General features: G+C 40.1%; 1 protein-coding gene across 3 annotated transcripts in view; it reads left to right on the forward strand.

Moving 5' to 3' along the window:
- Positions 1 to 5,042, forward strand: part of cdc16 (cell division cycle 16 homolog (S. cerevisiae)) — a 29,749-nt gene extending 24,707 nt beyond the window's left edge. For all 3 annotated transcript variants that reach the window (XM_010905696.2, XM_010905697.2, XM_020055105.2), the window contains exon 18: positions 4,272 to 5,042. In XM_010905696.2, coding sequence (XP_010903998.1) covers positions 4,272 to 4,531 — 260 coding nt within the window. In that variant the 3' untranslated portion in view covers positions 4,532 to 5,042. The remainder of the gene's footprint in view (positions 1 to 4,271) is intronic.
- Positions 5,043 to 13,111: the final 8,069 nt, after the last annotated feature.

Below are 13,111 nucleotides of genomic sequence, written 5' to 3' on the forward strand. Positions count from 1 at the left end.
GAACTGTTGTGCTTAAAAGTTTGCATACCCTTGGAGATTAGGTAATATACTGCTCCGGAAAAGATTTTGACCACTGCACATTTTTCTTCCCTTTCCAAAAAAGTCGAAAAGGAAGGTTTTGAGTGAGGAACAGAAGGGTTAAAATTAAGAGACCTCTGAAAATGTAACGCTTCTGTTCCTCACTCAAAACTTTCCTTTTCAACTTTTTTGGAAAGGAAAGAAGAAGGTGCAGTGGTCCCAATTTTTTTCCAGAGCTGTGTGTACCATTTGTAAAGATAACAACATGAGTGAGCAGGCGAATCACGTCTTTTATTTCTTATGGGATTCTCATTCAAATGTAGGTCATAACAGAATGGCACAATCATAAGACAAAACATGGCAACAAAGAAAAAAAATGAACTGCCCCCTGTTCAAAAGTCTGCGTACCCTTAGTTCTTAATACTCTGTATTGCCCCTTTTAGCATCAATGACCTTCATATTTTCTGCTGTAACCACTGGAGGATCAATTTGGTCTTAAGGTCATTGTTGTGCTGGAAAGTCCAAGAGCGTCCCATGCGCAGTTTTCGTGCAGAAGAATGCAAATTGTCTGCCAGTATTTTCTGATAACATGATGCATTTATCTTGCTGTCAATTTTCACAAGATTCCCAGTTTCTTTTGAGTTCACACACCCCCAAAACATCAGTGAGCCACCACCACTCATCAAACACAGCGCTTACGGTTGTGACCATAAAGCTACATTTTGGTCTCATCACTCCAAATAACAGTGCAAGAAGCTGAGGCGTGTCAAGGTGTTGTCTGACATATTGCAACCAGGGTTTTTTGTGGCATTGGCGCAGTAAAGGCTTCTTTCTGGCAGCTCTACTATGTAGCTAATTTTTGTTCAAGTATCGTCATATTATGCTCCTTGAAACAACCACAACGTCATTTTTCTCCTGAGGTTACCTGTGGGTTTTTCTATCCCAAACAATTATTCTGGCAGTTTTGACTGAAATCTTTCTTGGTCTACCTGACCTCGGCTTGGTGTTAAGAGATCCCAACATTTTCCACTTTTTAATAAGTGATTGAATAGGTATCTTTTTTTATATCCTTTCCCATCTTTATAAAGTTCCAGTACCTTGTTACGCAGGTCTTTGGACAGTTCTTTTCTGTTCCCCATGGCTCAGTATCTAGCCTGCTCAGTGCATCCACGTGCTTACTAACTTATTGACTATTTATACACAGACACTAATTGCCATAAAGGGTGTGGGAAATTCACCTTTAATTACCATGTTCACCTGTGTGTGTCACCTTGTGTGTTTGTAACAAGGCCAAACATTCAATGGTATGTAAATGTGTATTGCTACAATAGTTTGCACTGAACAGTTACATCTGTTGCTTGATTACATTTTTGAAGATTCTAGATTTTTGAAGATTCCCTATAATTTTCTCATGACATTTATGCGGAATTTAGACACTTGTAATAGGGGTTATTATGACGATAATCGTGACATAAAATCACTTCAGGGATGTGAATTTTCATAATGTCCTGCTTTTTCAGCAAAACAGAAGGCAGCAGCGTTTAGGCATGGTACCAGAAATATTTCCAATTTTGTGCCGTTGTCTTCTACACTTTTACAGCGCTAGCTGTCGCCCAAAAGGGGGCGTGGTTGTTTGCACGAGAGGGAAGTGACGTATAGCTGCTCTCATCTATGGGCACATGAGCATCAGAACTGGACCACGGGGAAATGGTAGAAGGTTGCCTGGTCTGATGAATTACGTTTCCTTTTACATCACATGGATGGCCAGGTGCGTGTGTGATGCTTACGTGGAGAACACATGGCACCAGGATGCACTATGGGAAGAAAGCAAGCCAACGGAGGCAGTATGATGCTTTGAGCAATGTTCTTCTGGGAAACCTTGGGTCCTGCCATTCATGTAAATGTTACTTTGACACGCACCACCTATCTAAGCATTGTTGCAGACCATGTGCACCTTTTCATGGCCTTTTCTCATGCAGGACAATGCGCCCTGCCACAAAGCAAAAAAGTTTCAGGAATGGTTTGAAGAATAAAACAATGAGTACAAGGTGTTGACGTGGCCTCCAAATTCCCATATCTTAATCCAATCGAGCATCTGTGGGATGTGCTGGAAAAACAAATCCGATTCCATGGAGGCCAGACCTCTTAACTTACAGGACTTGGATCTGCTTCTAACGGCTTCTAACGTCTTTGTGCCAGATACCACAGCACACCTTCAGCGGTCCAGTGGAATCCATGCCTCAACTGGTCAGGGCTGTTTTGGCCAGGTAAAATGCTTGTTGACAAAATAAACCAAGGAGGAAAGCCTGCCTTGCAGTTGGCGAATGGCTTGAATGGGTTAGCTGGAACTGAATTGGCTGGAATTGTGTTGGCGCTGTTGGAAAAAATAAAAATAAAATTTACAGAAACATTTTGAATCATAACACTAGAAAATAACAGCTGAGAAAAAAACAATCTCTTCATAAATGTAGGTTTTCTGTTTAATAACTGTGTAGCTTTCTTGGTAGTACTGAATACTGAGATTAACTGACTAATAATTATTAGTCAGTCTGGGCCCGGGACAATGTCGGCATCACTGTTCGGGGACCACATTGCTGCTATTTCTGCATCCCGGTTGCACATGCTAGCTTACTCCAATTTGCCTCAATTGCACATCTAGAATGCCATTGTACCCAGACAGCTATTATCCTACTTTTAACATACACTATGCTTAATACTTGTAAATGTTCTGCCCTCCTCTATTTGCCTTAATTGCATATTTAGTATTGCCATTTGTACTGCATTTACCTTCATTGCACATCTATACATTCCACTTGTAATATACATAGATTTAATACTTGTACATTTTCTGCCCTCTTCTATTTGCACTTCTGGATAGATGCCAACGGCATTTTGTTGCACTGTACTTGTACTGGTTCAATGACAAAGTTGAATATAATCTAAGACAAAGTGTCTGTTTTGAAAGCTAATGCAACCTCTGTAATATACAATCTTTATATGGAGTTAACCTCTGTAATATACAGTCGTTAATAAACTCAAAGCACCTTAGAGAAATTTTACATACTTGCAGTCAAATACACACATCACATCGATTCTCACATGCAATTCATAAATTCTAACTCCCCCGTACAGAAACACAGACACATTTAGTCCAAAATGCTGTACCATGTAAACAAAAAGTACCAGAAGTGCCTAAACTGAAAATTGCCAAGCTCCTCCAAAAACAAAAAGGTGAACTAAACTTTTCTTAAAATCACCACAACTCCCAATTAAAATGAATTTCAGGAATGCAGCAGGGCGTTGGGGGAGGGGGATGCTCTGGTCTCGGTTGTAGTTAGACAATCTTTTGTTGCTTTTCTTTTGCATTCTGAATCAATAATAATTGATTCACAATGTGGTACTTTTGAGCTATAAAGAGATCAGTTTGAGTAATCTGAGTTCACTTCTATTTTGCATCCTGTTGATTATCTTTATCCTATTAAATGGATTTTATATTTGTAAGTTGATGATAGTTGTGTGGACTTAGTTGTGCCTAGGAGCCAAGATACAAGAATTTCAATACAATCACGACATCTGCAGTAATGTGTATATGACCAATAAAATGTTGAACCTAACTTGTGCCTCAAGGTTAGCACTTGCTTTATTGTAACTCTACTAACAGGAGATTACACCAACCTCTCCAGCAAAATGATTGGTTGCAAAGAGGGAGATGCTGAATCACCGGATCTTCCGATTTTAAGTTTTCAAGTTGGCTAGATACTATGCAGCAGAATGGTCATTATCTGCGTACCCTATCCCGCCCCCAATGGTGAAATATCCCTACAGGAACAGCAAAGTCAAAGTGTGAGAAGAATATATAGAAGTATATGGCATGTTACATATTTGAATATGTTCAACTTGAAATATTTATTTTGTAATTTAATATAATTTGAAGTCTTTTAACATTTTTTCTTTCATGGATGTTGGTCTGATACTATTAATTTATTGTAAGTGTAGGCTACATCCCCATAGATTTGCTGTGGTAAATTAGGAAATCAATTTCAGTAATCTGGAATAATGGCCAAATCGGTAAATCACCCATATTCTTCTTAAATAACGTGATTGCATTTTTCAGATAATTCACAGCAGAGGAACGAAATGGTCTTGATGTTGTCAGAAATCAGGATTCAGTGAATCCCCTGAATAGAGTTAAGTTTTAAGTTTAAGTTCTTTCCCAAACACAAAAAAAAAGCCTTAAAAATTTGTTTTTCCAGGGACTGACATAAAGGACAAAGTCCGCAGTACACTGAGCACACCGGCGTTGATGAAGATGCTGAATACGTCGGCAGAACCCAGTGACACTCGAGCTGCGCCGCTCCTGGAGGATAGCACCGTAATGGCTCTGGAGACGCTCCCGTCCAATCAGGACAAAACCTTGCTGGACACACCCCTGCGTCGCACGCTTCCCCTTGAGTGTGACATGTATGAGAGTGACATGATGCTCGAGACGTCAATGTCCGACACCAGCGCGTGATGTCGAGGTTCATGCCAGGATTATTGTATTGACTGGTTGCCTGGTTCTGTCTTCAGGACCAATTATAAACCAGACTGCTGGCACTTATTAAAAGGTATCTTGTCAACTTCACAAATTACTGGATTGGAGTAGCCTATGCAATGGGAAAGGCAAATAGTTGAGGACTAAGTATATTAACAAAGTTAAGGCAGAACTTTGACCATCACAACTTTTAGATTCTGAAGTTGACTGGGCAGGGGATGAGGGATTGGTTTGGACGTGGACCTTTGGTGACGACAATGGAGAAATTGGGGGAAGTATAGACACGGTCCCCTGATGTTTTACTAATTTGAATGAATGCTGCTGCTACATCTGTGAACACCAATCAACTGACGGTGCCCCTTAACCTGAAGCAGGAACAGGTGTTCCTTACCTGTGGATTTTTACTTTGAATTAACAAACCTGGCTGAGTGCAGTTTTGATTATATGAATGGTGGTAGTTCCTAAAATAAACCATACAGTTGTCTTTTTATATTCTGTTTTTGTGTGGTCATTGCAATCCTGACATGCTTGGTCTCTTGCTTCAAATGTTTTATTTGTTTTATTCAACATGACCATGAATTTATTTTTGGATTTCTCTTTTTTGTATAAACAATGAAGACTGACATACCTAGGGCGTCCAAAGAATGAACTGACCTCACAAAATATAACTCCAACTCTCCTCCAGCCACCTGTACACCTGTATCCCAGTGCTTTGATGAAGGACAAGCACACTAAACTGTAGACTAGGGACCGGAATATTTGGTCACTGACATTATTTTCATCATTTTGGCTCTGTACGTCACCACAATGGATTTGAAATTAAACAAACCATGCAATTGAAGGGCAGACTTTCAGTTTTAATTTAAGGGGTTGAAAAAAAAAATATGTATGAAACATTTTACCACCATTTTCATACACAGTCCCCTTATTTCTGGGGCTCAAATAAATGTTCATTTTTAATACTTTGTAGTGAATCCCTTGCTGGCAGTAACTGCTAGAAGTCTGGAACAACATGGACACCAAACACTGGTTCACCTCCTTTGTGATGCTTTGCCAGGCCTTTACTGCAGCTGTTCAGTTGTTGTTTGTTTGTGGGTCAGTCTTTCTGCCTTAAGTTTTGTCTTGAGCAAGTGAAATGCATGCTTCATCGGGTTGAGATCAGGTGATATTCCACTTCTCTGCCTTAAAACTCCTGAGTTGCTTTCGCAGTATGTTTTGGGTCATTGTCCATCTGTAAAGTGAAACGCTGTCCGATCAACTTTGCTGAATTTGTCTGAATCTGAGCAGACAATATATCCCTATACACATCAGAATTAATTTGGCTGCTTCGGCATTCTGTCATGTCATCAATAAACGACCCAGTGCCATTGGAAGCCATGTATGCCTGTGTCATCACACTGCTTCCGTGATTTACAGATGATGTGGTGTGCTTCGGATCATGAGCCGTTCCAAGCCTTCTCCATGCTTTTTTCTTCCCATCATTCTGGTACAGGTTAAACTTAGTGTCATCTGTCCAAAGAATGCTGTTCCAGAACTGGGCTGGCTTTTTTAGATGTTTTTTGGCAATGTCTAATCTAGCCTTTCTATTATTGAGGCTTATGAATGGTTTCCACCTTGTGATGAACCCTCTGTATTGCTCTCAAAGTCATCTCTTTATGGTAAACTTGGATAATGATAAGCCTACCTTCTGGAGGGTGTTCTTCACTTGGCTGGATGTTGTGAAGGGGTTTTTCTTTACCATGGAAATGATCCTATGATCATCCACCACTGTTGTCTTCCGTGGACGTCCAGGCATATTTGTTTGCAGAGTTCACTGCTGTGGTCTTTTTTCTCAGAATGTACCACTGTTTGTTTGGCCACTCCCAATGTTCCTGCTATCGTGAAACAGCTTTTGAGTCGATTGTCCAATTACTTTTGGTGCCTTGAAAAAGAGGGGAACATATATTAAAGAGCTGTATTTCCTAAATCCTTCCTCCAATTTGGATACCCTCAAATAAAAAATGAGACTACACTTTAAGCCCTTATTAATTATTTAAATGTAACTTGAATATATTTTGGTAAACGGACAAAATTACAAAACTTGTGTCAGTGTCCAATTATTTCCGGACCGAAGTGTATATTACATGAACATATATCTCTGAACTCTGTGGGCTATACTCAGCCCTCTCATGGTCTTTGCGGCTGGTTAGTGTCTCTTTGGTCTGGTGTTTGGTAAAGTGAGTGGAATTACTTCCAGCTTGGTGGGTCCTGTCCAAGTTTATCTTTGGATGGGGCCACAGTGTCTCCGGAACCCCCGTCCTAGTCCTTAGTTTTATGCTGCTATGGTATTGTGTCAATCTGTCCTGTCTTAGTCCCAATTGTTTACGTTGCGTTAGTTTGTGTGACAGGTGACAAGCGTCAGTCTTAATCCTATGCTGAGGAATCCTTTTGGATACAAGGAAAGCTTCCATACATTTTTCTGGTGAGACCTTGGACCATGCCGTGGGACAATCTGGCCTGACGACTCAAAGCATTCCTGTCCCAAGTCATGGTTGTTTCTGCCTGATGATTCCTGCTGTCACTGCTCCTCAGTCTGGCTCCTCTCTAGATTTCTTCCTTAGTTTTCACCTAAAATAAATTTGATTGATTGAACAGCCAGGTTACAGTTTGCTCAAAAGTGCCCAAAACACCCTGTAGAATTCAGTAACATAGTCTTATAGATCAATTACACCAATAACTGCTATGTTGGTTTAAGTTTGCTCAGAGCGGGGAGATCAGATGTGGCACTGCTTCTTCATTCTCTTCTGTGCAAGCTCAGTCACTAGCCACCCTCCCCTGTGCTCCACATTCATTGTGTTATCATTGCAATCCTTTTACAGTAGAATCAGCAGTTGGCCAATGTGCTTAGTGCATCGAATCCCATGCCAGTCAAGTAAAAAGTTGCCGTTTTCCCTTAACAATACCGTTGACCTTAATTCGCTCTGGATAAAAGTGTGCTAAAGTTGTAAATAGTAATTGTCTAAAGGGACATTTCACCATATCCCAACTACTTATTGTATTAATTAAAAAGTTTAGCAATGATGCATTTGCCAAAACACAAGATCTCAAAACAATCTTGATGGAGCTAATTTGAATTTTGCGGTAGAATCTACTTACACAGTGCATGTATTGGTTTGTTCATAAAATACCACAAGTTCCAGAATTCATAGCGAACGTAGATACCGCCTCTAACAAAATGTCAATTGTGTAGTAGCGTCATGGAGGCATCATTAGAGATTCCGTAGCAACAATAAGACTTCCGGTTTTCGGATTTTGCCTTCAAAATACAAGTCTGTGGTAAAACACCATCCATCTTCTTCCGCTTATCCGGGGCCGGGTCGCGGGGGCAGCAGTCTAAGCAGGGATGCCCAGACTTCCCTCTCCCCAGACACTTCCTCTAGCTCTTCCGGGGGGACACCGAGGCATTCCCAGGCCAGCCGGGAGACATAGTCCCTCCAGCGTGTCCTAGGTCTTCCCCGGGGTCTCCTCCCGGTGGGACGGGACCGGAACACCTTCCCAGGAAGGCGTTCCGGAGGCATCCGAAACAGATGCCCAAGCCACCTCAGCTGACCCCTCTCGATGTGGAGGAGCAGCGGCTCTACTCTGAGCTCCTCCCGGGTGACCGAGCTTCTCACCCTATCTCTAAGGGATCGCCCAGCCACCCTGCGGAGAAAGCTCATTTCGGCCGCCTGTATCCGGGATCTTGTCCTTTCGGTCATGACCCAAAGCTCATGACCATAGGTGACAGTAGGAACGTAGATTGACTGGTAAATCGAGAACTTCGCCTTGCGGCTCAGCTCTTTCTTCACCACGACAGACCGATACATCGACTGCATTACTGCAGAAGCTGCACCGATCCGTCTGTCAATCTCCCGTTCCATCCTTCCCTCACTCGTGAACAAGACCCCTAGATACTTAAACTCCTCCACTTGAGGCAGGCACTCTCCACCAACCTGAAGTGGGCAAGCCACCCTTTTCCGACTGAGGACCATGGCCTCGGATTTGGAGGTGCTGATTCTCATCCCCACCGCTTCACACTCGGCTGCAAACCGTCCCAGTGCATGCTGAAGGTCCTGGTTAGAAGGGACCAACACAACAACATCATCTGCAAGTCTGTGGTAAAACACGATTTTAATAATATTAAATGTATCAATTTTGACACTTTGTAGCTCAATGGATATGAAATACGCCGCAGTGAATGTATTGTAGGAAATGTCCAGGAGACTCTATACAGTGATTATATGCAAAACAATCAAGGGGCACTGTATACTTGCAATTGTTGCTGCCATTTTACATTCCATTTGCCACATTCCAAATAACTGACTAGCCATCAATTTAGATTCATAATTCCTTGTGTTAATGGAGGTGATAATCACTACTTTACTTGGTGATTACTTAATTCAGCCAACGATCTTAAGTAGTGGTCAATGACTTACAGTTGTCAATGACTTACACATTTAGAGATGCAGGTGAGCCCAAAAGACTGTTAACAGTTTAATACTTTTTAGATAAGCAAAATAATTTTTACAACAAAATCACATCATAACCAATTTCCAACTATTAAATACTAGAACACATTCAACTTCATAAACTCTATAAGAAGGAAATATTTTATTACAACTACATTCAAGCCATAGCTTAATTTGAGAAAAAAAAGTATTTGTCCTTATATTGAAAGATACATGTAGGAAGGCTTGTATTGTATTTGAATATTCAGCATGGTTTTTGGACTCTAGAGAAAATAATAACACTTTAAAATCTTCTTGCTTGATAAATCATATAAAATAGAATATCTCATGTTGTTTTTAATTAATTCATTAATGTTATCTCCAAATAGGACCGCTTTAGTGAACACACACATTGGGACCACAACTATTTCCATCTACCTGAGCTTTAAAATTCCCACAACGTTTATAAAATTCATATTTCAGAACAATGTCCACAACCTTTGCATGTAAAGCCAAATACTGTAATGCCAGAAACTTCTGTAGTGAGTGAAGAATGCTCTGCAGTTCATTCTTATGCTGTTCTTATGAGTACATTAATTTAACATTCAGTGTTATACAGTTCTGTGCATGTACTTTCTTTTTAATATCTATAGCTATGGCCATCCAATGATCATTTAAATTGACAGGTATTATTACATTTTCAAAACACCACCAATTGTGTGCTACTCTAGGTACCTTAGGCAAAACATCCATCCTTTCAGAAAATAGATTTTGTAGCTGTTGGACGCAGGGCACATCAGCACAAAGTGATCCTCCAAATGAGATTTAATGAGATCAAGGTACTCGTCAATTATCTTATAACTGAAACTATTTCCATTGCTTATTGTATCAAAATCCTCAGCAGCCAGTGAATATGGTTTTCTGTGAGTTGTCTTAGGAATGTCTTTATTTTGAGAGGAATCACATTCCTTGCATTTGTCAGTGCACATGTGAATTACCTCTTTCTGACCAAAGTGGAGAACTTCTACACTACTTGTAAGATCATATGCAAGAAGACAATGTGTTCTTAAGCAACAATTTCTCGAGTAATACAAAAGTATAGCCCACTAGCATCTTTGATATCTTTGTGCAGTTTGCATGCCAAAGCTGGTCATGATATTTATAAAGTTTCATAAATGGGTATTCATCTGAAAATTTGACTATACTGGAAAGAGTATATGTGTGATCGCTAAATATCTAAGGGTAAGTAAAGCTTCTAGGTAAGTGCATGCTCACTGTGTCCATTTTTATAAGCAAAGTCTTTGGGGTATGGGTAACATAACAGTTGGGATGTTGGGCGCCTTTGGATTTCTTACATACATTATATGCTCTGTTCTGTTGGACTGAAACAAGATATTCACCAATGCTTTTTGCAGAAATCTCCCTTGGTTCTACTATTAGTTGTTTTGTGTTTAGACTGAATGTAGAGCAGGTAATTTGCCAAGAAGTTAGCAGGTAGAATTTCCTGATCAAAATCTTCAACTATATCCTTTACATAGCTATAATGAAGCTTTTGTTGAACCATGGATTGTGAAAACATGGTTGAATCCACTGCTTCTAACTGTGAAATGCCCTTTTTGAAGTGAAGATGGTTTTACTTGATCAGCTGTAAGTAATCTATTATGGCATTCTTGAAATGCTAATGTAGTTTTTAGAAAAATCTAACTATGGTTGGAGAAGTATTCATACTGTGGAATCACAGAAATATCTGATCCTGCATGTTGGTGTACATCACTACAATTGGTTTGTGTCTGAGGCTCATTAGCTACTTCATAGAAATATATAACACCTTATGTACTTATGCTAACCCCTTCCCTATTCCTGCCAACAGAAATGTGTATGTCATCAGCCCAAATATTAAAAGTGTCAAAATACAGCACTGACCAGAAATGCCCCCCTGTAGATTTTTTTTACCTGAATGGCATATCACAGTGCTCAATCTGTACTTCTTATTGCCAACAACTGGGATTTAAATTGTATGGGAGGGACGAACTGAGTTCCTATTAAGTGTAAAGTTGTCTGCAACACAGGGCACAAAAAACACTAGAATATCTGGTGTGGTGTTCCAAACGGTTTGTCTAATCAGTACACCATTTCTTGGGTACCCCACCGTTGGTGATTAGTTGTCTGAAGAGGGTATCAAGCGCTGATGTGTCTGTATTTAGTCTAAGTTGAAAATGCGAAGTAATGCTCATTGTGAGAGATGCTGTTTTTGCACATTTCACATCTGACTGTTTAGATACCCAGCTGTTGTAGCCAGGGGAATAATTGATATATAAAATCTAGCGGGTCATTATGCTGACCTAATTTCAATGATGGAATGGTGTGGTTTATCTCTATCAAAACTTGCTTTAATACACAATGCTTACATTTGTGTCCAGGCCTCTGAACTGCAGACAACAAGAGAGCAGCAAAGTTCTCTTTAATATCTGAACATCCTGTCATGGATTGTGATTTCTAAAAGTCCTGCTCCCCAGGACTATGCAAATGTCATACACCAAAGCACAGATTTCCTTGAGATGTGTGGAATTCAACAACAAGCTGAACATGTACATGCCAACTCTATACATATCATCTTTAACAGAAAACTGTTTCTTACAGAGTTCACTAGCCTGTCGCATTAAATGACTTTTAGAAGCTTGTATGATACAGAAGCAATTGCAGTGACTGATTTTATGTTTCTCAACACTGATGTATCTACTCCAATGCCGCTTCTGTTCTGAGCCACTTCTAAGCCCTGTGAACTTTATTTGGGGCAGTATTATGTAATGACAATGCAAGTTTCTTCCTCTCTGGACCAATTGTGGCCAATGGGATTAAAATGCCAGCAACATTTGCAAATACACAGTGCCCATTGATTTTTGGGCATATAATCACTGTATAGAGTCTCATTTACGTTTCCTACAATACATTCACTGCAGCGTATAGAATCGTTTTTTCTGTATGAGTCAATATGTATTTCATATCCACAGAGTTACATTGTGGCCAATGGGATGGGCAGAGTAAAACAACAGCAACAATTGCAAACACACAGTGCCCCTTGATTTCTTTGCACATAATCACTCTATAGAGTCTCCTGAACATTTCCTACAATACATTCACTGAGGCGTATAGAATAGTATTTTTTTATAAGGCAATATATATTTCATATACAGTCATTTGCATTGTGGCCAATAAGTATGGGTGTAGTAAAATGCCAGCAACAATTGCAAATACACAGTGCCCCTTGATTTCTTTGCATATAGTCACTGTATAGAGTCACCTTGACATTTCCTACAATACATTCACTGCGGCGTATAAAATAGCTATTTCTTCATAGGGCAATATGTATTTCATATCCTTTGAGTTACATTGTGGCCAATAGGAACTATGATGGGTGGAGTAAATTGCCAGCAACATTTGCAAATACACAGTGCCCTTTGATTTTTTTGTGCATATAATCACTTTATAGAGTCTCCTTGACATTTCCTACAATACATTCACTGCAGCATATAGATTTTTTTTTTCTGTATTAGTCAATATGTATTTCATATCCATTGAGTTACATTGTGGCCAGTGGAGTAAAATGCCAGCAACATTTGCAAATACACAGTGCCCCTTGACTTATTTGCATATAATCACTCTATGGACTCTGTAGACTATTGTGTTGCTTGATGTAACACACCATTCCCCAGGTTTGTCTTACTCTACACACTCTCATGAACATTTCCTACATTGCTTTCCTGTGGAATATTCAATGTATTCCATATTGAGTCATTGGCATTGTCTGAATTTTGCCCTTGGAACATGTTTTAATATCTACTTTTTATTGAAATTACTCTTAAATATGATCATATTTGAATTGTTGTCAATGTTTTGAGAGATACATACATACATCTTCTTCCGCTTCATCCGGGGCCGGGTCGCGGGGGCAGCAGTCTAAGCAGAGATGCCCAGACTTCCCTCTCCCCAGACACTTCCTCCAGCTCTTCCGGGGGGACACCGAGGCGTTCCCAGGCCAGCCGGGAGACATAGTCCCTCCAACGTGTCCTAGGTCTTCCCCGGGGTCTCCTAC

Source organism: Esox lucius, chromosome 16 (genome assembly GCF_011004845.1).
Source record: "Esox lucius isolate fEsoLuc1 chromosome 16, fEsoLuc1.pri, whole genome shotgun sequence".
NCBI classification, from domain to species: Eukaryota; Metazoa; Chordata; class Actinopteri; order Esociformes; family Esocidae; genus Esox; species Esox lucius.